Genomic DNA, 26,152 nt, shown 5'->3' with positions numbered 1-26,152 from the left:
ATTAAAAAGTTTAAGATCTCTGGTCTACAACATCCTTGATTTCTATTAATATATCTCTACAGTTCTTCCAAAGTTTGAAGTTTCCCTTCAGTTCCCCAAGGTTGTTATGTTTGACAGTAATGAGTTCCCACTTCGTGTATGTGGAAGGTGAGTCCGAATATCAATCTATAAAATCCTGTAAAATGACTAGAAGAAAGGAAATGTGACGTTTCACACAAATCTTCCAAATAATCCTTAATGAATAATAACACTTTTTATATGTTACATATGATAGAAGTGTATTATGTCTTTTAGATACACCTATGGGAAGCCAGTTCAAGGAAACTATACAGCCACTGTGTGTCACAATGAAGCAAGATATTGGTGGCCAAGACACTTTTATAGCACAGCCGATACCTGTGGTCATTTCATTGGAATGGTAAATGCAACAGAATGGCAATAATGAAAAGATAATGAATACCAACATGAGAAGCGAACTAGTCTAATATAGACTATACCCATGACTTTAAAGGGAGCCAGTAAGTCAGAATATCTGTTTAAGAAGCCTCGGATGGAAGCTGTCAATCTCTGATGCCAAAGTCATATAATTGTTCCAGGGCAGTAAACTTAACATGTCTCTTCCCAAAAGTTGCATACAATAAAAATTGGGCACGTGTACATTACTGTTTGGTGCAGTACAACTTTTTACAATTCACCCCAATGAAACTTTTGGTTGGCTGTCAAAACATCCTTTACCACCTGCATGAATCTTTGGACAGCGAAGGATGCTTCTACTGATATTAAAGCTGAAGTTTAATCTGGTTTCTATGGTTCCCCCTTTGCCACCTGATCACCATGCTTTTTGATTTCTTAAAGCAGAGTTCCGGTGAAAAAAAATATATATTTTTTTGGATCCTAGCATTATTGCTAATGAAATCAAAAAACAGTATACAATTATCATGATCAATTGTTCAATAATATACGTTTCTTACTATGATTATTTATCCCTCCATTTGTGGCCGTTTCCATCATGAATGTGGGCATGTGAAGCCCAATCAAGATCATTTCCTGGAATAGCTTCTTTTTTTTTTCAATAGTTTTTTATTGAAGTTTTACAGATAACATCAATAGGTAATGAATATTATCACACATCTAGATTCAGTATTGTGAAGTCCACTGTACAGGTATATATGACATAGTAGAATACGAACAGTTGTAAACAGTTTCAATAGTGATATACAGTGTGGGTGCCATAGGTAGGGCTAAGAGTGCTGTCTATCAACCCCAAACGACTGGGTACTTACTGTATTTGAGGGAGGGAGACAACATCTCTTATCCTTGTGCTTTAGAGGGAAAGGTAGGCAGGAGCAGTAGGAGCACAAAGTGGAACATATTAGTTAATTCAGAGGTTGATAAGTTTTTCCTATCAGTTGATCCAGGGAAACCAATTCTTAAGCAGTTTTGAGTGTATATGAGCTTCATTCGTCATTAGACGTTCCTAGATGAAGTGAGTCTGTACCATGGTAATCACATCAAGTAATGTTGGTACTCTCAACTATCAGTCTTCCAGTTTCTAGCGATCAAAAGTCTTGTTGCTAATAGAATGTTGGTAGTAGTTGTCCTATAACGTGGCAGAATGGAGTCTATGTTAATGTTCAAGATGTCCAATTTTGCGGTGAGTATACATTGTGTTTCTGTAATGTCAGATGACAGGTTAGAAATGTCTGTCCGGAGCTTTTTCAGGTGTGGGCAGGACCAAAATATGTTACATAGGGAACCCTTTTGTCCACACAATCTCCAGCATGTGGAGGAGGAGTTGGGGATGAATCTTGCTAGTTTCTGTGGTGTTAGGTACCACCTTAGAGATATTTTCTGAGTTAATTCCCAGAGTGAAGCACATTTTGTTGATTTGTATATAGATTGCAGGGCTGATTTCCAGTTTTGATCCGAGAATGACTGTTGTAGTTCCTCCTCCCTCCCATGATTTGCTAAACTTTGTCTTTTCATGTAGCGTTGAATAGATCAAATGCCTTTGCAATTTCCGACTGTTGGAGAAGTAAAAGTTCCACATGTCAGTGGGTATTGCTCCTTCCAGGGGAGGGCAGGAGGAGACACATTTGTGAATCCTGTGGTATATTAGGAAGTCTTTGGTAGGTGCATTGTATAATAATAATAATAATTTTTGGATTTGTGGGAATGTCTTTTTAGTTATTTTATCGCGGAGATCTGAAGTGAGGGTTATATTGTTTGTTAACCAGTTTGGTAGCGTTAAATCTGGGGTTAGTAGTTGTAACATTTCATGGGTGATTGGGAGTACTTTAGTTACAATATGGTCCCTTTTAGAGAGACACAGTGTTTTCCAAGCTGTAACGGGGGCCTGAATTGAGAGCAGGGTAGTGGTATGGGTAATGTACGGAATAGGTATAATATTTTGGGTAGGAGCATCATCTTGAATGCTGCTAACCTTCCAGACCATGTGAATTAAAGTAAAATTTAAAGTTTACATAGTTGTGAGCATAAAGTTGTTTTACATGTCTCGTGAGTGTGATTTCCAGGAATGAAAGACCTGTGTCAGCCCATGCATATGAATATGTATTTCTAAGTATGTTGCTGGTGATTCCATTCATGCCTATGTCCAATATGAAAGATTTGTTCACGTTTACCTTATAATAAGAGATCTTACTAAATCTATGTAAAACAGATTGTATCGAAGCCAGGGAAATGGTAGGATTGGTAAGCATGAGTATCACATCGTCTGTGAATAGATTTATTTTGTGTTCTATGGAGCCTATCTGGAAATCCGAGATGAGTGGTTGTGATCTTGTAAATTCAGCCAAAGTTTCCATGATTAAATTAAAAATGAGGGGTGATAGGGAGCATCCCTGACGGGTTCCATTAGAGATAGGGATATGTTTTGATAGCACTTCTGCAGAGTACACTTGTGCTGAAGGAGTTGTATAAAGGGCCATGATAGCCAACAAGATTCTACCTTGGAAACCGAATTTGCAAAGGGTATGATGGAGGTATGTCCAATGTACTCCATTAAACGTCTTCTCTGCATCCAAAGATAGGAGCAGAGAAGGCGTTCGGGTGAAGTCTGCATTATGAATAATGTTAAGGAGTCTGCGTGTGGCATCGAACGATTGGCATGCTTTTGTAAAACCGGATTGATCTTGATGTTGCAAGGATGACATAATATTTGATAGTCTGGTGGCGATCAATTTGGTGTATATCTTTGTATCAATATTAAGTAGAGAAATTGGCCTAAAGTTTTGGGGTGAAGTAGGATCTTTCCCTGGCTTCGGTAATGTTATGATAAGAGCTTTGAGCATTTCAGGAGGGAGAGCGAAAGAGGAGGCAGCGTCATTGCATACTTGAGTTAGAAAGGGTGTTAGAGTAGTTTTGAATTGTCTATAATATTCTCCAGTGAGTCCATCTGGACCTGGTGATTTATTGCAAGGCAGCTTTGAGATCAAGTCTGACAGTTCTAGGTTGTGAAGGGGGCATTAAGCGAGGGGAGCTGGTCAGGAGATAATGTAGGTAGATTAAGTTCATCTATAAACAAACTTATTTCTTCCTTCGATGGCTGGTGTATTGTGGTGTCTTCATTAAGTTTATACAGTGTGTTATAGTAATGGCTAAAAGCATCGGCTATGGTTTGGGCATCGATGAGTTTTGTAATAGTGGCGGGGTGAAAGAAGTGTGAGATCTTAGTTTTATTGTGGTTCTAGCAAGGACGGACACACGTATTTGGGTTTGAGAGGGCTGCGCACCCCAATACAAAAATTGAAAGAAAATTTAGAAAATTCCCTATGGTTTTTTTTTAGCAGCAATTTGAGAGACACAACAACTTCATAAAAGATATTGATTTTATTATCCAAATATTAGTATACATCATTGGAATGTAGAAATTGAAATTGGTACACTCAAGCGAAACAAATATAGATGAAGCAATACAGTATTCATTAACATGATTATCTATACTTATATTGAATTTTTCAAAACTGAATTCCCATATTAATAACTTGAAAAACCATTTGATGTATAGAAATACCCCAATGCAATTCAACCCAGGAAATTGTAGTCTTCTTCAGGGTATTTTAGTATTATATAACATTTAATCATCATTCGAGTTCAGTGTGGGTATATACCAATATACAACTTTTAGCCACTATTTACCTCTTCCATCAGATAAATGCACTAGGGGACTTTCTTTAAAACCATCACATTTTCTTAGAGATGATCCAGGAATCCACTGCAGGTTGGCTCACATCCAACCCCCTCCTGGGGCGGCCCAAGACCCGTGAGGCCTACAAGTGCCCACGGAATGGGGAAGCCCTCAGAAAAGGGGAAGCGCGTAGGTGGATACACCTAGAAGTTATTATATAAAATGTATTTATTATCAATAAGTTAGAAAAGACACTTTAGAGGAAGGGACGGGGAATAGAGAATGGACATTTGAAAGGATACCTCAGGGGAAAAAGGTGTTATAAGGGAGAAGGAGAGGGGTCCCTAAATTTGGGAGGGACCTCCCCCTCCCTCTTTCCCCAGCAATAGTCATGTTCACATATCAATATATTTTCTTAAAAATTGAAAAAATAAGTTTGAATTTACTTCTGGATTACATGACCAACTAAGTTGTTGGGTCATATATACTATTGTAAATGTAATTTAGTCTGTATTTATTTATATATATATATATATATATATATATATATATATATATATATATATATATATATATATATATATATATATATTGTATATAAAGAGGCCATCTGGGCATATGATACCCATCAGATGGTCTCTATATTTTATTGAAAAACTGTAAAGTGGAAAATACATAAATCTACCGCCAAATTATAAGCGATTGACCAATACTTAGTTCACTAAAATGTGAAGGCATATGTGAATGCACCAGTGATGGAAAAGAATAAGGACTCCTCTTATGAATGCCTTATGTGCATTCCATAAGGTAGCACTATTTCAGATGGATCCTTTGTTGTTGGTAAAGAATTATTCCAGTTGCTTGCGTAGATAGGTACTATATGTAGGAGATTGTAAGATGGAAGCATTAGCTCTCCATAGTTTTGCATCTGTGGATTTAGGCAGAATATCAATATTGATGGTGGTGGGTGCATGATCTGACCATGTTATCATAGAGATGCCCAATTCAGTGATGCTGGGTAGTAACCATTTGTCTACAAGGAAGTAGTCAATTCGGCTGTAGGAGTTATGCTGGTGGGAGAAAAACGTGTAGTCACATTTAGTGGTGTGATGGCAACTCCACACGTCATAAAGATTGTTGTTTTGTAAGAAAGATCGGTGATAGGTGATGGGTATCTGATGGTTTTGGAGGAGGTATCTAAAATGTTGTCAGGTATCAAATTAAAGTCCCCGCACATTATAAGATGACCCTGTTTAAACTGGTTAATTTTTTTCATGAGTTTTGTCAGGAATTTGAGTTGCCTGGTGTTAGGAGCGTAAATATTAACTAGAGTACATCTTGTATTGTCCATGGTGCAGTCTAGGGCTAGGTATCTCCCCTCAGTGTCCACTAGGCTGTTGTGGAGTGTGAAGGCTGTAGTATTCTTAACTTCTATTAATACTCAATTTTTCTTGTGTGGACCTGAGGCCATAAAGATGTGGAGGGAATTCTTGTTGGTACATCAGGGGTTCTTCGTGTAGCTTAAAATGTGTCTCTTGTATATGTATGTTTGAAAACTGTTTAACTATGTGTAATGACTTATAATAATTGAAAATAAAAAATAGAATTGGAAAAAAAAAAAAATGTGTCTCTTGTATACAAAGCACATCACTCTGAGATTTGTGAGCTGTGCGCCAGAGGGAGGCTCTTTTAGCTGGGTGGTTCAATCCTTTAGTATTGAGTGACATGATTTTCGGCATTTTAGCTGAGCAGTGAAGGTCATTGTGGTATGCTCTGGAGTTACTTACAATTGGAGGAGGGTAGAGGCGTTGAGGTCCGGTTCCCTGTCAAGCGGTGCGGTGGTAGTCAGGATCTGCTGGGCAGAAGATGATAGGAAGCCTGCTCTGTGTTCTTTAGTGTTCCTAGGATCAGTACTCGAAAGGATGGAAAAGTTAGAGTTAACAATAGGATATACGGTAAATGTTGTTAGGTACTGTCCTGCCTGCAAATAGGAGAACAAAAAGTCAATAGGAACAAAGAGAAAAAAAAAGTTCCTACAAAAATCAGCAGGTTGTGGATTAAGAGCTGCTGAGATAATTTGAGGTAAGAGTTTGTAGACTAGCTGAAACGAGCGTCGTGCTGAGCCAGAACAAAATGCTGTAATTAACATAGAAGCGGAAGCATTCACTTAGAAGCAATAGAGTTGAGATTTGCGTGAGGGTGTTTAAAGGAAGAGGGGTTGTTTTTGCCCTGTGTATCTTGAGCTTGGATTGTAGTATCGGGTATGATGCCCCAAGACTGAAGCAGTAGGAGGCCTTCTTCCACTGTGTGGATGTTGTGTTTCTACCCATTTTTAGTGACCATCAGTTTTCGTAGGGAATCCCCATTGATATGGGATCTTGTGGTTATTAAGATGTTTGGTTATTGTATTCTGTTGGCACCTGAGTTGTCTCATATATTGCGATATGTCAGAGTACAATTGTAGCTTGGAGTACGGTGGTGAGAGTTGACCCAATTGCCTTGTTTTGTACAGAAGCTGATCTTTAATGTAGTAGAAATGTATTCGCAGCAATACCTTGCAGGGAACATCGTCTGGGAGGTGAGGGGGTTTTGGAAGGCGATGGATCCTGTCAATAATGATTTCCATGGCTGACAGCTCAGGAAGCAGGGTTGAGATTAGCTGTCTGGTATGTGTATTAAAATCTGATGGTAGGACACTTACGGGTATACCGCGCATTTTTACATTATTACGACGGGACCTGTCCTCTAGGTCTGCCATTTTGCCCCGTAACCACTGATGTTCATCGCGGGTGTGTTCGTGAGCATCTACCAAATCACTCACTGTCTCTATGATTTCACTGACTTGGGTATTGATTTGGGACATTTTATTTCCCATGGAGTGCATTTCTGAGGAAAATTTGGCGGACATGGAAGAGATAGTGACATGAAGGGAGTTTTGGAGAGAGATGAGAATCTGTTTCATTGTGGTGTCTAGCACCGGCAGGTTTGATGTGGGAAAAGCTGCAATGGTGGACGGCTGAGGTGAAGGGGTATAATGTGTTGCAGTACCAGGACTCACCTCCGGGTTGTGTGGATCGGAATCCAGTCTCATCTTCGATTTCACTGGGCTATTTTGTGTGGATGAGGCAGCTGAGGACGGATTTTCTGTGGATCCATTCCTGGGAGGAATATTTCAAGAGGATCTGCGTCTGGAAGGTAAGTGTAAGATCCATCTCCCTCATAATGCAGGTTATGGATGCCATCTTGGGATCGGAGCTCCGGCAGCTGTGTGAAATGGGAAGTGAGTTTCCTGGGTTGTCTGTACTCCTTCCGTTTGCGGGACATGGTGTGCTGTTCCTCCGTCCTCCGGTGGTTGAAGGAGGGTGGGGATAGCAGTTGTAATAATGCTTCCTTGCTTGTTTTTCTCTATTCGGCGCTGGAGCTGTGGAATCAGATGTCCATTCCGCTCGGCCGCTAGCCCCTGGAATAGCTTTTGAGAGGTGCATGCTGGATAACCAGCATGCACCTCTTGATCTAGCGCATGCGTGATTCAATTGTGGCCATAGCGTAAACTCCTGGGAAATGATGACAGAGCATAGGCGAGGGAGAAAGTCACGAGGAGCTCCACTGATCAGGAAATGGCAGATTATGAGGACTATATAGCAACAGGGCCTTTCTGTTAAGCATAAAAAAAAAATCCTCCAAATGTTTTTTTCTAGGTTAAAAGGAGTCTTTTAATGCAAACATTTTTTTTTTAGAGTGGAACTCTGCTTTAAGCAATATCTTTCCCTTCCAATTACATACCTTATTTTAGACCACGTTACGTAATCCCCGGGTCTCTGTGCTTCTCTATGAAATATGGGTGGAATATGGCTGGTGGGAGGACCAGTGGGGTACAATACCTAAAAACAACACCCTGCTTCAGTACTTTGTTCAAGAGCCCTCAGCTCTAATGCAAGCCATGGGCTAGTTCTTGGGAAGAGTATTGCATATAGCAGAATGCCTTGACGAATGGATGGTAGTGGGTGGACCAGGGATAGACTGAGGGGTAAACCTGGAGTTCAGCTTTAAAAGAGGAGGCTAAACAAATTTGGAGCCAACAGATATTTTTAGGCACAGTGGTTTAGACATGGGCGCCATCAAAAAATTAGTTTTGTTCCGTTTCGTTTCGTACGAAAAAAAAATAGTATTTCGTAATTCGTGTATGAAATCCAATTCAGATTCATACAATATACAAATTTTTGTTAGATTCGCAAACTTTTCGTTAAATAATGAAAGTTCGTTATGATGTACACCTGCTTTGTGTGCGTTATGAGGGGTTTCCACCATCCCTGTGCTGAGTTCCCGGGTCTGAGTGTACACCTGCTGTGCCTATTATGAAGGGTTCCCACTAGTGATGGACGAACTTCTGACGGGACCTTCTCTGAGAAATACTTCTCTGAGAAATACTTCCTTCCTGGGACCTTCCATTGTGGTGTTCCAATGGCCACAAATTTGCGAAAGGCCTCCGAGTCCACCAGTTTATATGGCAGTAGTTGGCGGGCTATGAGTTCTGACAAGCCAGCCGTCAACCGTTGGGCAAGAGGGTTATCCGGCGTCATCATTTTTTTTACGCTCGAACATCAGGCCCACGGAAGCCTGCCTTTTTGCAGAAAAATGTGAGCTTGGCGTGATGGAAGGTGGAGTGGAGGACAATTGTGAGGAGAGAGGAGAAGGAGAAGTAGAAGACTAGGCTGGACGGTGAGAGCCTGGAGTGTGGCTTTGTGTGTTCCGTTGCTCCCACTGGGCTCGGTGATGGCTGCTCATGTGCCTTCTTAAGGCGGTCGTCCCTAGGTGAGTGTTGGGCTTACCGCGACTAATGCGTTGACTGTAAAGATTGCAGATGGCAACGCTATTGTCAGCAGCGGACACGTTTAAAAAAGCCCACACTGCGGAGCCATGTGCCGGTGTCCTGGAAGCGCCAGATGTGACCGTACATGGTCGATGACTCGCTCCTGATACATTTGCAGTCTGCTTTGTCCCTCCTGTGCAATGTAAGTTATTCCTGCTTCTCCTCCCTATCTGCTGGTCCATATCTTCCTCTGAACTCCCCTCCTCTTCCTCTCTTGTGGGCACCCACGTGACATCACTAGACACGTCATCATCAACGTCACCTTCCCCACTGCTATAAGTAGAGATCTCGGAGTAGGCAGCAACACCGGGGACCAACCTCCTCCTTGGGCTGATCTGGGTACTGTCGTCAGACCGCTGAGTAGCGGTTGTTGCTACCTCCTCTTCCTGATCCAATACCAAGAGTGGCTGCGCATCAGAAATGTCTTCTTGATATGGATCGGAAAATAATTCCTGTGACTCAAGCGGATGGTATGTGGTGGTGGTGGTGGTGTTATTGGTGGTAGTGTCTTTAGGGTGCACATAGCAGACAGTGAAGAAGAGGGTGCAGACCGAGAGGATGAGGAGGGTGCAGAAGAGTAAGGTTGAGCGAGCCACTCAACCAAGTCTGGTGCGTCCTTTAAAGTAATTGAACGCACCTTCTGCAACTTCCCACTTTGGCTCAAGCCTGTTGCTCCTGCCCTACCCCTACCACCCCTGCGGAAGGGCCTGCCTCTTCCTCTGCCTGTCATTTTTTAAATGACCCTGTGACAAAACTCTCAGTCCCTATACTGATGGACTGCTGCAGTATAGGGCAGCAGTCAGCAGTAGTGCACCTCAACCCTATGTATTGTGGACCTATACCAGTCCTTATAGAATGGCAGACTGTACCTCACTCAACCCTATGTACTGTAGTACCCTATACCTTACCAGTCCTTATAAGGACCTTTGTGGAACAAGTAGGTTGTGTATGACTGATTAGCACACTATACGTCAGTCCCTATACCGATGAAGAACTGCTGCAGTATAGAACCCTAGACAGACCAAGTTAACAAGTTAACAAGTAGGTTGTGAGTGATTAGCAGACTGTACGTCAGTCCCTATACTGATGAAGGACGGCTGCAGTATAGGGCAGCGGTCAGCAGTAGTGCACCTCAACCCTATGTATTGTGGGCCTATACCAGTCCTTATAGAATAGCAGACTGTACCTCACTCAACCCTATGTACTATAGCACCCTACACCAGGTTATTACCAGTCCTTATAAAGGACCTTTGTGGAACAAGTAGGTTGTGAATGATTAGCAGACTGCAGCAGAAGGGCAGCCGTCAAGTATAATATTCTTTCTATATTTGGAAGAAAGAATATTATACGTGTACAAGCCTATTACCATACCACTGATACCAGTCCTGAAAAGAACCTTTGTGGACCTAATATAGTAACAGCTACTGATTAAACTGACCCTCACTGCCTCACACACTGCTTCCTGCCTGTCCCTATATAAACTGACAAAACAGAGGCTACTGGAACAATAACTGGAATAGCACTTTTGTGGACCTGATAGTAACAGCTAATGACTAAACTGACTGTCCCTACAGCAGACACACCGTCCTGTCCCTTTCTCTAAACTGACAAAAGACGCTCAGGCTGCTGCAACAATCAGTAGCACAGCAAACCTATATACACCTAACACCTATACCAGTCCTGAAAATAACTTTTGTGTACCAAATAGCTAGCAATTTGGGTCACTGCAATCTCTCCCTGCTCCACACAGCAACCTCTCCCTATAGTGACAGAAGAAGGAATGTAAAATGGCCACCGGATCGGGTGTATTTATAAGTTAGAGGGAATGTCCAAGTGTCCATGTGCTGTAATGTCTCAATTGGCTGTCCTGTACCCCACGATGGATGTGTCATCATAGGTCAAAGTTATTTTACACAGTAAAAACACGGAAGTCCGCCGGGTGAACGGCGGCAATAGTCCGCCGATCGGGCAAATCGCGAACAGCCAAAATTCGCTGCGAAACGACCGCCGGGCGAACCGTTCGGCCATCACTAATTCCCACCATCCCTGTGCTGTGCTGACTTCCTGGGTTTTTAAACTTTAGTTATGTTGACTTTTTGTTAAAGTAATGAAAGTTCGCTATGATGAATTTATCATTATAAAGGACTCCCACCATCCTTGTGCTATGCTGACTTCCTGGGTTTGTAAACTTTAGTTTTGTTAAAGGGATTGTAAAGCTAAAAAAAAATTTTTTTTTCTTTAAATAACAAACATGTTATACTTACCTCCACTGTGCAGCTCGTTTTGCACAGAGTGGCCCCGAACCTGCTCTTCCGGGGTCCCTCGGCAGCTGTCTCTGCTTCCTCCCACAGCTCCCTCGCATGGTGAGAAGCATCAGCGGGCGCGCTCCCGTGATACAGCCGGCGGCTATAGCCGCTCGCTGTATCACACGCCCCCCCCCCCCGGCGGATGTGATTGACAGCAGCGTGAGCCAATGGCTGCGCTGCTTTCCATCCATCCACTCCAGCCAATCAGCGGCCAGGCTGAGCGGTGAAAAAGGATGGCGGGGTGAGCACGGGATTTTCGAGGGGTGAGGTAAGTAAAAAGTGGGGGGCTCGGGGCGCAGGCAGTGTGAGATGTTTTTTTCATTAACTTTTCGTAACAATTATGAATTTTCGTTATGATGAATTTATCATTATGAGGGGTTACCACCATAGCTGTGCTGTGCTGACCTCCTGGGTTTTTAACTTTTTAGGTTCGTTAACTTTTCGTTAATTATGAATTTTTGTTATGAATTTGGATCCGAAATTCGTTAAACTAAATTTCGTAATTCGTTCGGAATTCGTATGCATAAAAATGTGTATTTTGGATTTGCACATGTCTACAGTGGTTACATAGACCCTGACACTTGAAGAAACTGATTGGTTAGTATGCACAGCTGCACCAAATTCTGTGTGCATCAGTTTTAGTAAATTTCCCCCATTCTAACAGTCAAATAAAGATTGCAATAACTGTTCTGTTGCAAATACCACTTAATGCATTAACATACAGTACCTCATTAGATTCAGCCTGCCAGGACAGTATGTTTACCTGCTTACTTGGCACCATCTGCGGGCAGCTTAACTCTTCCATAAGACACAAGTTGAATCCAATTAACTGTTTCCCGACCGGCGCACGCCGATGTACGTTGGCAGAATGGCACGGGCAGGCATATTGGCGTACAGGTACATCCAATCTTTAATGCCGCCCTGTCATTGCGAGCGCGCCGCCAGCGGCCCGCTCGTGTGCCGGTCGGGACCCCCGTGAGTCCGGTCGCGGGTCCCGCGGACTCGATCACCTGCGATCGTCTCACGGGGGTGGCTGAACTGAGAAATGCCGTTGTAAACAGCATTTCCCCGTTCTGCCTAGAAACTAGTGACACTGATCTCTGCTCCATGTGATTGGAGCAGAGATCAGTGTTCACTAAATGAAATCCCAGCCCCCCACAGTTAGTAACACACCCCTAGGAACACTTAACCCCTACACTGCCACCCACTGGTTAACCCCTTCACTGCCAGTGTCATTTACACAGGAATCACTGCATTTATATAGCACTGATTGCTGTATAAATGACAATGGTCCCAAAAATGTGTCAAAAATGTCCGATGTGTCCGCCATAATGTCGCAGTCACAATAAAAATCACTGATCGCCACCATTACTAGTAAAAAAAAAAAATATTAATAAAAATGCCATAAAACTATCCCCTATTTTGTAAACGCTATAACTTTTGCGCAAACCAATCAATAATCTCTTATTACCGATATTTTTTTTTACCAAAAATATGTAGAAGAATACGTATTGGCCTAAACTGAGGTAAAAAAAATGTTTTTTTATATATTTTTGGGGGATATTTATTATAACAAAAAGTAAAACATAATGCGTTTTTTTCAAAATTGTCGCTCTGTTTTTGTTTATAGCGCAAAAAATAAAAACCACAGGGGTGATCAAATACCACCAAGGATGCCAATTTCGTTTGGGAGCCACGTCGCATGACCGTGCAATTGTCAGTTAAATCAATGCAGTGTCGAATTGCAAAAAGTGGTCTGGTCTTTGACCAGCAAAATGGTCCGGTCTGTAAGTGGTTAAAAAGAGGATGTTTTTTCAGTCTTTTGAAGTGTAAAAAGACAATGACTTTCCTAAACCTTGCCTCTGCAAATAAATAACACTGACTAAGGGAACATGTAAGAAACAGGGAGGGTCAAGGTAGGACTAAACTAACTAGCACTAAACAGAGAAACGTATTAAATCACATAAATAAACAAGTTTTTTGTGGGTCTAAACCACCACAAAACAAAAATACAAAACAATAGTAATATGAAGCAGCTGAATACAACATAGAAAAATGGCTATGGATAACAGCGCTTGACCTAGGCAACACAGTCACAGTTAAGCAGGGCACACAACTCTGTTCCCCTGTTGTAACCCCCACAATAGTCCTGGAAGCAAAACACAGTCCTCTGGCTCAATGAACTCTGGTTTCTAGGAACAACAGCCGTGCAGGTTGTCTTATTTGATATCCCGGACGAGCCCCCAAATTTAGCACACCCCTTCTATACAACCTTCTAGAAACAGGGGGAGGCACCAGAGGAGCTGTCAGGAGGAGTCATACAGCCCTGACTCACTGAGCCTTGACCCAGATTCACAGCCCAGGCTTGGCTCTGAGCCAAACTAAATTTTATTACACATAAAAGACACAACTACTAAGTAGCACACAGTAAAGGGTGCTACATATAAATAGAAGAAAACATCCAACAGGAATAGATTCTCTGATATAAACTTGAGGACAATAAAATGTTTAAAAAGTTTGACCCCTAAATTTAAATGTGTTTCCAGCTGTAAAGTACTCTGCCTAATTACTAATTCTGTGTGTTTTTCTCTTTCTCTCTCTTAGCTGGATAGATCAGGATGTGATATCATAAAAGTTGACTCTAAGATGCTTAACCTGAAACGCGATGGCATGGAAGATGTACTGAGAGGAGAAGTCTCCATCGCTGAGACTGGGACAGGTAACTTCTTTCTCTTCTGTCACACTTAGAAATTGAATTTGTTATGGAAATACAGTAGGATGCTAACACAGAGCTAATAATAGGATTTTTATAATGGCTTACCTGTAAAATCCTTTTCTTTTGAGGTACATCACGGGACACAGAGTCTCAGTACTCACTGCTGGGCTATATAGGGTATCACTAGGTGATTGGACACTGGCACACCCTAGACAGGAAGTTAAAACCCTTATATAACCCCTCCCCTTACTGGGAGTACCTCCGTTTTGTAGCAAAGCAATATAAGTGTATTAGAAGAGGGGAGGGTCCTCTGTGTCCCATGATGTACCTCAAAAGAAAATAATTTTACAGGTAAGCTGTTATAAAAATCCTATTTTTTTTCTCATACATCATGGGACACACCGATGGGAGGGGAGGGAAACCATAACAAGTAGGGTGTAATCAGACCTGAGGACCTTGTACCGCTGCCTGCAGCACACTACACCCAAAGGTGATATCCTCATGCCTTCTCACATCCACCTGATAAAATATGGTGAATGTATGGACTGAAGACCAGGTTGCGGCCTTGCAGATTTGAGCCATAGGGGCTTGGTGATGCACTGCCCATGAAGCACTTATAGCCCTTGTGGAGTGTGCTTTGATTTGAAAAAGCGGAACCTTCTGCTTCAAACCATAAGCTTAAACAATAACTTGTCAAATGGTAGATTTCAACGCTGCCTGTTCTCTATTAGGACCTTCTGGCAACACAAACAAAACATCCCTTTTGCGAATCTTAGCAGTCGCTCCCAGATAGGCTTTGACTGCTCTCACTACATCCAAAGAATGTAGTGGCCTTTCTTCCGTAGAACAGGGATCTGGAAAAAAGTAAGGCAGAACAATATGTTGGTTTAGATGAGACCTCAAACCACCTTCGGTAGAAAATTAGGATGAGGGCGCAATACCACTCTATCCTTGTGCATGATTAAATATGGCTCTTTACAGGAAAGAGCTGCTGATTCTGATACTATTCTAGCACAAGAAATGGCTACCAGAAAAATTAACTTCCTTGTCAACAGGACCATGGTCAACAGGACCATGGGAATTTGATGCATTGGTTCAAAATGGTGCTTCTGTAAAGCTGACAGAACCAAATTCAAGTCCCAGGGGTTTAGGGGTGCCTTAACCAGAGGAGTAAAGCGCGTTAGTCCCTGTATAAAGCTTCGGACAAAAAAAATGCGAAGCAAGCGAACGTTGAAACAATACTGACAAGGCGGTGACCTGGCCCTTGATGGCCAGCTTCATTTGTAACCCCATTTGCAGAAAGTCAAGGATTCTACCTATGACATATTTTCTGGGATGCCAACCCCTGGATTCACACAAGGAAACAAATGCTTTCCAGACTAGTGATGGACGAACTTCCGACGGGACGTTTCGTGAACGCGGACCGCGAACGCGGCCGATAGTTCGCGAACCGGAACGTTCGCGGCGGGCCACATTGACTTCAATGGGAAGCGAACTTCGCAAATCTACAGGTCAAATTTGAAGCCACAAAATAATTAATAGCTGTGCAAACATAGTCCCACCACATGGCCAATGACATAACACATGTATGAGGTGGATTGACAACTACAAGCATTCTTTTTTTATATGGGAAATTGTTGTGACAATTCAGGACTGTGGAGTGCATGAAGGCAATGAAGGAGAGGGAAGGTCAGGGACCAGGGTAGGCAAAGAAGAAGGTGCAGGAGATGATCACCAGCAGCGTGACATACAGCAATGACACCTGCACTGTGATAGAGTCATCTGACACCAGCACCGTGATAGAGAGCCCTGACATCAGCAGCGTGACATACAGCAAAGAGCTGGATCCGGGATCCAGTATTTGTTTTTTTCAGTCATATTCCTGGCGGGGTGCTTTACAAGCCCAGAACTGCAGATCCCCCTATACCAGTGATGGCGAACCTTGGCACCCCAGATGTTTTGGAACTACATTTCCCATGATGCTCAACTACACTGCAGAGTGCATGAGCATCATGGGAAATGTAGTTCCAAAACATCTGGGGTGCCAAGGTTCGCCATCACTGGTATAGGGGGATCTGCAGTTCTGGGCTTGTAAAGCACCCCGCCAGGAATATGACTGAAAAAAACAAATACTGGATCCCGGATCCAGCTCTTTAAAAAAAGAAGGGTTACATTTAAAACCTTGTTTCTTCGGACACGGGGCTTGGGTACCATCTAACTAAGCCTGGAAAAGACCCCTTGAATGGATCCGGTTGTATGGCTTACCCCAGTGCAGGATATTCCAGCGGAGCTCAGCACAGCACATCTTTACTCGTGATCAACACCTAAGACACTGGCGAAAAAACTGAGGAACTTCCAGTAAGGTGAGGTGTTATATAAGGGGTTGAACTTCCTGTCTAGGTTGTGCCAGTGTTCAATCACCTAGTGATACCATATATAACCCATCAGTGAGTACTGAGACTATGTGTTCCGTGATGTACGAGAAAGAAATAAAATTTTACTTTTCAGAAGAAAAAAGTACGTCTTTTTTTCTTTTTAAGTAAGCTAGTAATGTGTTTTAAAGTCATAGTTTGGCTTTACAAAAAAAAACTGCCTGTGCAGATAAGAGGGAGTCTGTAGCTTAAAAACAAAGTGTCCGCTTTGACTAAAGTTGAATAATTCTCTTGCTATAGGTCATAATAATACTTCCTGAAGTCTGGCGGAATAACTCCCAGAGATTGTCTCTCCCTATCCTGCCTTGTTGCTAGGACGCTTCTAAGACACGCCTAGCTGTTACTGTTCACCTGCACCATCACAAGAGCAAGCTCTTTCTCTCATTTAAACCCCTTCACATGCACTTTCTCCCCAGGGGCACAGTAGCTATGAGATTGGTGTTTGGGAGCTCACTTCTGTAATGGTGGATTGGAAAGGTAACAGCTGAACGTGTCTTAGCAACGTCCTAGCAGAAGGCAGGACCGGGAGATGCAATCCCTGAGTGTTGGCTCCATGAGGTACTGTATGTAAATGTACTAGACCTATAACAAGAGCATTATACAACTTTGGTCAAAGCTGCATAGTTTCTGTTTATCTACAGATGCCCCTTACCTGTATAGCACTACCCCCTCAGGAGCCACTGTATTTCTGGTCTCCCTGTTCCTGCACATTCAGGCAACACGCATTTCCCACTTGCATCTAGACACAAGTAGTCTGTCCATGGGCTTGTTTTTGTTGTTTTATTTGGGAAAAAACTTGAATAGGTTATAGGAATTATGGGATGCCCAACTTGACTTGAAGAAAACATCAAATGAGGACATCTTCCTTTTCTATGTACAAAAATAAAGATCCTGGACTGGGTACTCCCTCCGGAATAAATGCAGTCTCTATGGATCAGTAACAAGGATCTTTATAAACCAAGAGCTCTCAGTCCCCTTTATTGAAATAGCACAAAGTTGCAAACTGTATGCAGGAGTATTGTGTCTCCACTATAGAACATCACACAGTTCTGACACTTGCAGATATCACCAGCCTACCTGGCTGCTCTGTAGAACTCCTCAGGACAAGGGATTGGGATTTAGCACAATGCTGTCCCTAGAAGGTATGCTACATATGGCAGTCTCTCCTCTTGTATGCCCTTGGGTGACCTGAGGTAATCACACTGTCCTTTGCTGACCACTGTACTGGGCAAGACTTCTGTTCAGGCCTCAAAACTGTTAAGATCTTCCCATGCCAGCTTGCATGTCCAAAGCCTGGTAATGGAGATTTCCCTCTTAGACTTCCTCCCCTTCCTTTCCTCAAGTCCCACCCTGGAGGCAGAGCCCTCCAAACCTGGGGTCCCCTCCCAGGCCACACAACAGCAACCTCAGCAGGTTATCTTCTACCGATTCCCCTGCTGGCTATGCTCCACCATATTTACAAGCTGACCCAGCCACCCTTCCAGGCCCTTTTGCCTGGGGATTGGCCAGGTTCCCTCAAGTATGCAGATCAGGACCTCCTGGCCTCCACCCACTATATTTCAGAAGCTTCTTCAAGCTTTTAGATCCAGGGGGAGGTACCAGAGACCTACCCTGTAGAACCCTCCAGCTTGACCTGCAGAAACCCAACCTAATTACAGACTCATACAACTTCAATGAGTCATAACTAACTTTACATACACCAGGTGCACACTAGAGGGTGTTACACTCACCCACTTTTAAAACAGCCATGTCCTCATTGGCCGGAAAAACACAAAAATGTCTCCTGCGCCCAGGAGCAAGGGAATCCCATAAGAAAAATAGGAGGGGCACAAACTTGGAAAGGGGTTATGTACAAAAAAATACACAGTAGCAAAAAATAGAGGATGCACATTTCTCTGGAATATGAATGCAGAATATACAAATGCTAACGACAGCTTCCTGCAGCTAGCAAACATCAGGACAGAGACATATGTACGATCAATTTACATATTACCAATAAGCACTTTTTTGGAGCACCTTCCTTTAAAGGGAAGCCTTTTAAGCAGAAAATTTCAAATTTCAAGAGCGGACAATTGAAAAAGTCCCAAAGTTCAAAGTTTGAGCAGGAGGACAGCCATCTATGATTAACCTGCAGAGAAAAACAAAAGAGAACATCATCCTCACATCTAATTAAACTGACTGAACATTCTGCCAGCAGGATGTTATATGCGTGGCTCCTCACTAGGGATGAGCCGAACACCCTCCTGTTCAGTACGCAGCAGAACATGCAAACAGGCAAAAAATTTGGCAGAACACACAAACACCGTTAAAGTCTATGGGACACAAATATGAATAATCAATAGTGCTAATTTTAAAGGCACCACGGGGAAGCCATGGGGCAGCCCTCGTGTCTCAGAGGGGGTGGGGTCACCCAGTTATGTCATAAGTGCTGTCACAGCGAATACGTTTCCCATTAAGGCGGGTCGGTTGTGGCTTTTATTTAATTTTTCGGTCCGTCGGGCGGCTTGAACCTACTTGGTGGGACATTTTTATTTTTTTATTTTTTAATAACGGACTTTTACCAAGCTGTCTGATTTTTTTTTTTACCATTTTGACACTTTTGTTGTGAAATGGTAGAGGTATATTTGTGCCCCGTTACCAATACACACAGGTGGGAGGCCGGGATCTGGGGGTCCCCCTGTTAAAGGGGGCTTTTAGATTCCGATAAGCCGCCCACCCGCAGACCCCCACAACCACCAGCCAAGGGTTGTGGGAATGAGGCCCTTGTCCCCATCAACATGGGGACAAGGTGTTTTGGGGGGCTACCCCAAAGCACCCTCCCCATGTTGAGGGCATGTGGCCTGGTATGGTTCAGGAGTAGGGGCACTCTCTCGTCCCCCCCTCTTTTTCTGAAATTTGGTGCAGGGTTCCCCTTATTTTCCATATCAGACCCGAAGGGCCTGATATTGATTTTAGAGGGACCACCACGCAATTTTTATTTATTTATTTTGATCTGGGGTTCACCTTATTATTCATGCCAGACCCAAAGGGCCTGGTAATGGGAGGGGGGGGCGGGTTCCCATGCTCTTTTTTTTCAATTATCTGTATCTATATTGCCGAGACCCGACAATACATTACAGCCACGATCAGTTTTAAATGACAACTTTTCCTTTAGAAATGTCATTTTGCTGTGGTACTGTTCTAAACACGGGAAAAATGCGCCACTTTACAGGCATACTATAGACACCCCCAGGCACGATATTTAAAGGAACATTTCATCTTTATTGCTTCACAAAAATCACTGTTTCCAAAAAAACTTCTGTTTTATACCTGTCCCGTAGGGCAGGACTCGGGTCCCCAAACACTTTTTATGACAATAACTTGCATATAAGCCTTTAAAATTAGCACTTTTGATTTTTCATGTTAGTGTCCTATAGATTTTAACAGGGGTTCCGGCAGCATTCTAATTTGCCGCAAACACCACATATTTTTTGCTGTTCGGCGAGCAGGCGAACACCCGACGTTCGACTCGAACATCGGGCTCATCCCTACTCCTCACAGTGCCCACACTTTAGCCAAGCCCTTATAGCTGTGGTGGGTCTTTTGCACTCAGGAGACAGCAGACATAATCTTTCAACACTGTTTATCATGCCAAGAGCGAATCCACACTGGTGCTCCAACTGCACACCAGTGTCCACCATCCGCCATTCTGGCACCACTCTCTGCATCCCATGCAAGCTTGGAACCTGGCTGTCTATTTGCAGATGACCCCATGTTCCTCCTCTCTCTCGTTCTCTCATTTTCACTTGCTGGGTGTACTGGGCTTGCTGTGAGGTGCAGATCTGCCCCAAGACCACACTCGCTGCGGCTCTGATAAGCACCTCTGTTCCCGCACTGACTGTAACCCCTTCTTGGACGAACTGAATTGTGCAAGAGTAGTTTCTGGCAGTGGCGTAACTAGAACCTTCAGGGCCCCGATGCAAGAAACCATGAAAGGTCCCCCTGAACCCCAGCCAGGGCCCTTCCCTCCGAGTCTGGCGGTGGAACTCCAGGGTGTGGTCACAGGTATGACCTTTGTGAGCCCTGTAGTTCCACCACTGGTATCAGTAGTTTTTTTTTTTATTTAAATTTTTATTTTATTTTTAGGTGCCCCATTGGGGGACTGTCCCTAGGCAGGATGGGGTCCCTGTCCCCAGAAGAGATGAGGTCCTTTTCTCCAGGGCAGATGAAGTTACTGCCCCCAGGTGAGAAGGGGTCCCGGTCCCCAGGGGAGGTGGGAGTCCCTATCCCCACGTGAGAAGGGGTCCCTGTCCCCAGGGGGAGATGGAGGGGGTATGTAATCGTGTGTGGAGGATGGGGTCCTCTCACTCACCATGACCAAGCTGTAGGCCGCGCACTCATCCATGTTGGCCTGGGCTCCATCCAGTGTGCTGGACAGGCGATCAGCATATCTCCCAGAAAGACCTTCCATCATCTGTGTATGATGGGGGAGGAGGGGGGCTGGCAGACAAGCCTGCAGTGTCCTCCTGGGAGCCAGCTCTCATAGGTCTGCACTGCATCTGTGTGCTTAAAGTTTGTTTACCAGGGAGAAGTATGCAGTGCAGTGTGGGCCGGACTCGGGGGGACTCTGGCTGGGGAGAACAGACATCGGACTGAGCGGCAATGCATAGAGCAGGAGAGGGGTACTCTGAGGAGCCGGCTGAGGACACAGGTCATGTGGGGAATGCACAACTAAAGAGCAGCCAGTGCGATAGTCGAGCATGGAGCTCTGCTAGTCACCCTCCACCTCCAGCCACCCGTGTGCATGGTGCACTGGTACCCCTAGCTGCCTATGCTGCTGCCGGTCATATGTAGAGGGGGCTGCATGGGCCCCCTGCATCACAGGGCCCGGTTGTGGTCGCGACTGCTGCACCCACTATAGTTACGCCCCTGGAAACGTAAGAACACACAAACAGTCCATGTGTACTGACATTTTCAGGACTTGTCTGGACATAACACTTGGTCCCAGTCGTGGTTAGGCAACTGGGTGTTGTAGTGATAGGATTTTGTACTCAGCAGTGTTTAGCCTCAGCCGTTGTTGGGTGACTGAGAGACACAGAAAGATCACAGTAACTTGCCCCGGGTGCTATGGACCACAGCAGGTGAATCCACTGAGAATAGCTGGATACATAAGCACACAGTCATTAATCTCAAGCATTGTCAGGCAGCTGGGCACTTGTAATCCACAGAACAATGATATCCCACCATGGTTTTTATGGGCAACAACAAGCCGCATGATATAGTTGATATAGTTCTTACTGAGATTAGCAGGATTTGAAGCATAGATCCCAGCCATTGTTGGGCTACTGGGTCACATTTGCAGTCCTCTGACACATGATAGCCCTGCTGTGGTTGCTACGGTCTAAAAAATGCAGAATAATGCACTTTTCACTGAGATGAGAAGGTTGAAACAAAGCACAGTCTTTAGCTCCAGCCACTGTTAGGCATCAGGAAGACTCTTGTATTTCAGACATTACGAAGGCTTTGGAGGGTTACTACATGTAATAGCATAGAAACAGCACCTTTAGCAGAATGATACAGTTCTGGATGATAGATAACACCACACAACATCTCTTCTCCAGCTCGCTTGGTAACAGATTCACAGTTCTTTGGATCCTTGGTTGCTAGTTGCTATGGGCAATGGCTATGCAGGTTACCATAGGGGAATCCCAGACGAGAACCCCAACTGTAGCACTACCCCTGCAGGAGCTATTGGAGTTCTGGTTCTGGTTTTCCCTATTCCTGAAGGCAACATGCATATCCAACTTACATAGTTACATAGTAGGTGAGGTTGAAAAAAGACCATAAAGTCCAACCTATGTGTGTGATTATATGTCAATATTACATTGTATATCCCTGTATGTTGTGGTTGTTCAGTTGCTTATCTAATAGTTTCTTGAAACTATCAATGCCCCCCGCTGAGACCACTGCTTCTGAAAGGGAATTCTACATCCTTGCCGCTCTTACAGTAAAGAACCCTCTACGTAGTTTAAGGTGAAACCTCTTTTCTGGGACTCCTAGTTCCTGCGCCGCATGAGGTAGCTGTGCCTCTCCACGGCTCCCACAGCAGTGACCCATATTGGCCTGTAAACTCGGCCTGAGCGGCCCCCCACACTTGCCAGCTGGTCCTGGGTGTCCCCCCTCGGTCCCCGAGACCTCATGGACCGATTTTTGGAGAAAACAGACGCCCACTCGTACATGGCTGCAGTGGCACCTCCGGACCAGCTGCAAATCGAGCCCCGGCTTTGGCCTTCCCGGAACATATGGCTGGGCATACACGCCACGCTCATGGAGGTGAGCGGGGTCTCCTCTCCCCAACCCCATGCCATCACCCCATCCACCTCACCCACTGGGCCTGCATCCATGGCTCCCCTGCTAGCCTTACCAGGGGACAGCCTTACACCTCCGCTAGGAGACGATGGTCACACTAGCCGCATTGCCCATGCGGTTGCAGCCCTCCTATCCCCCATGATAGCTGCCTCAGTAGAAAAAGCTGTTAATGCTGGGATGACACAAATCAAGGAACAATTAAGTGAACACACCACCAGACTGAACAAAGTATAACACCGCTTATCGGAGGTAGAAGATGAATTATATCAAGCTCAAGCCACAGAGCAGTCGCAAGACAAAACTAACCAGTATATCATCCAGAAATTGGAGGATTTGGAAAACAGATCCAGACAGAGCAATCTGCAATTTGTTAGTTGGAATCCCGCCGGTTTCTGCTCTAAACGCATCCTGGAGGTCATGGGCCTACCAGGCCCCTTCACAGTCGAGTGTGCGCACCGCATGGGGTCCTTCAATGCAGAACGCAAGTCTCCCCGTCGCCAAATATCTCAACTATGCTGACAAGGCCCTCATCCTCCAAAGATTCCGGCAATCTCCATCTCTTCAAATCGACGGCGTTAAACTCCTAATCTTCGCTGACTACTCCATTGAGGTCTCTAAAAAGAGGGAAGCTTTTCAATCAATTTGCTTGGAACTTTACAAGCAACAGGTCAAATTCACTCTGGCATTTCCGGCAATTCTCCGTCTCAAGTCTCCGAAAGGGGAGCAACTATCTTTTCAGGACCCATCAGAAGCGGAATCCTTCCTTCGGTCTCTTGGAGCAGACTCAAACCCCATCACACCATCCAAGTCAGCCTCCAGCCTCCAATCTCTGGAACAGAGGAGTCCACAAAAGGACTCTCCCAAACGCTTTTGGGCCTCTGCACTGGACCACCGTAACAGCAAATCTTTCCGCTGAAGGCCCTACTGCCATCCTGAACCGTTTGTGCAGTTATCACAGGTCGTATGACTTGTTCTGTTTTCACTTATTATAGTGTTCTTCCCTCTCAATCTGACTTTCTTAATGGTATCCGTACCTGCCTCTGGCCTTCGGTCACTGATTGGGGCTTAGGGCCCTCTGCCTGCCTTGTGTTTCCATTTTACAGTTTTATTTATCATGCCTTATATTACTGCCATGTTTTATGTTCTGTTTAATGCTGCACTCCTCCATGGTCTTATTGTGTAATATCCCCCACCCTTCGCATTCGCCACGCCCCAGGGCTGTTTAACAGGGGCATGTAATTACAATTCTTGATATAATATTTCACAGGAGGGCCCGTTCCTGTGCCCACCCAGAGTAACTGTGAGGACTTATAGTGTTGTGGCACCAGCACCACAACCACCAAAGGTCAATTTTTCTACCACTGTTCAACAATGGCATGTAATTACAATTCTTGATATAATCGTTCACAGCAGGGCGCTCCAGCGCCCACCCAGAGTCACTTTGAGGGCTTACAATGTTGTGGCAACACCAACACCTTGTTCCGCCATTTCTGCAGAGAATATAGGGCAGGCCCCTACTTTCAAACATCCAACTTACAAACGTCTCCTACTTGCAAACGGAAGGAGACAACAGGAAGTGAGATGAAAAAAAAACAAATTATACAGGGGTGATAACCCTTCCCTATGTTTTCCAAAAAGCTTAAAGATAGATTTTTTGACTGGAGCTACACTTTAAAAATGTACCAGTTGAAAATTACAAACAGATTCTACTTAACACAACAAACCTACACAGTCCCTGTCTTGTTTGCACCGCCTGTATACTGCTGTTCTGAGTATATAGGGCCTGGGTACGGGGTTCCCCTTAATATCCGTACAAGACCCAAAGGGGCTGGTAATGGGCAGGGGGGGCTACCCATGCCATTTTTCTAAATGATTTTCATCCATATTGCCGGAACCAGATATAACATTAAAACCGCAAGCAGTTTTAAATGACGTTATTTCCGTTAAATGTCATTTTGTGCAGGGACTGTTCTAAACACAGGAAACACGTGGCACTTCACAGGCATACTATAGACAACCCCCAGGCACGATATTTAAAGGAATATTTCACTTTTTTTTTTTCCACTTTAATCGTCATTAAAATCAGTGCTCCCACCAAAACGGCCATTTTTAAAAACATTTTAGGCATTGATCCATGTCCCCTGGGGCAGGAGCCAGATCCCCAAACCCTTTTTAGGACAGTATCTTGCATATTAGCCATTAAAATTAGCACTTTTTATTTCGAACGCTCGAGTCCCATAGACTTCAGTGGGGTTCTAAAGTTCGTACTAATTTTCGGTCCGTTCGAAAGTTCTGGTGCGAACCGAACCGGGGGGTGTTCGGCTCATCCCTAATCAACAATGTCTCAGCTTCCTATCTCATACCTGCAAAGACAAATCCCAGAGTTTCCAGCACAGTTTCACTGACCAGTTGTTACAAGGTGGCCAATACAAAATATCAGACATCTACAAACCTCTCTTGCAAGAATCATCCCCAACCCTGTCTATCTCCTCCATCGCCAATTGGGGTGCAGATTTTCCGGACTCTAATCTAGTGAACAAGATTTTGATTGGGCTGCGCAGAGTGATCCGTCGGACCCCCAGTGAAATCTGGAGAGAAACCCAGCTCAAGATTGCTCACAGGGCTTAAATCCCGTTCCTCTCTCCCAAAACCAACCGAGTTGGGGCCTCATGCCCCCTTTGTCAGGAACCAAAACCACCTCTCTCTCTCATCGCTTCTGGTCCTGTCCAGCCATTTCTACATTCTTGGATCAAGTTCTTTCCTTCATCTTCAAAGTCACACTTTTGAAGCTACCTAAAGACCCCCTACTCCTGATTTTCGGATATTGGAACTCTCTGCTGTTGCCTTGGTCCCTAACCTCTATTGGGGCCTCCTCCGTGGCGACCTCTGCACGCTCCTCCCCCACAGACTGGATCCTGTTATGCTTACTTATCGCCTGGAGGCTCATTCTCCAACATTGGCTCTCGCCCCAGAGCCCTCCTATCCACTAACTAAAGAAGGACCCCCTCACCCTTTTGTTCAGAGAAAGACTTCTCACAGACTTCAAGCAACTTAAGTCTAAAGCACGTTTCCTCTGTAGGTGGCAATCCTTTATCACTTTATTACTCAGTTAAAGAAGGGCAGTCCCTGTATTTCCCTTGTGTATGAACTACGCCTTCCCTCCCTACTTCATCTGAACTCCCAAGCCGACTACCATCAATGTGATATTGTACCCCTACCCTCTCCCTACCCTCCTCTTTCCTTGCCTCCCCTGCTACCCCTGGTTACGCCCCCCAATGTTGTGTTATCTTTTATTATTTGGGGTTCTTGGAGAGATCCATCCAGTTAGTATAC

The 26,152-nt window shown here is 44.3% G+C and overlaps 1 protein-coding gene across 2 annotated transcripts in view; it reads left to right on the top strand.

Moving 5' to 3' along the window:
• The window catches only part of LOC143930916 (alpha-2-macroglobulin-like), a 299,885-nt gene that overhangs the window by 82,595 nt on the left and 191,138 nt on the right, over positions 1-26,152 (top strand). For both annotated transcript variants that reach the window (XM_077455603.1, XM_077455602.1), the window contains exons 7-9: positions 63-147; positions 295-418; positions 13,928-14,042. In XM_077455603.1, the coding sequence (XP_077311729.1) occupies positions 63-147; positions 295-418; positions 13,928-14,042 (324 nt within the window). The remainder of the gene's footprint in view (positions 1-62; positions 148-294; positions 419-13,927; positions 14,043-26,152) is intronic.

This window comes from Lithobates pipiens, unplaced genomic scaffold, assembly GCF_037356315.1.
Source record: "Lithobates pipiens isolate NorthernLeopardFrog02 unplaced genomic scaffold, aLitPip1_a1.2 Scaffold_25, whole genome shotgun sequence".
NCBI lineage: Eukaryota > Metazoa > Chordata > Amphibia > Anura > Ranidae > Lithobates > Lithobates pipiens.
Note: the sequence above shows the minus strand (reverse complement) of the source record. Positions and strands in the feature narration are given on the sequence as shown.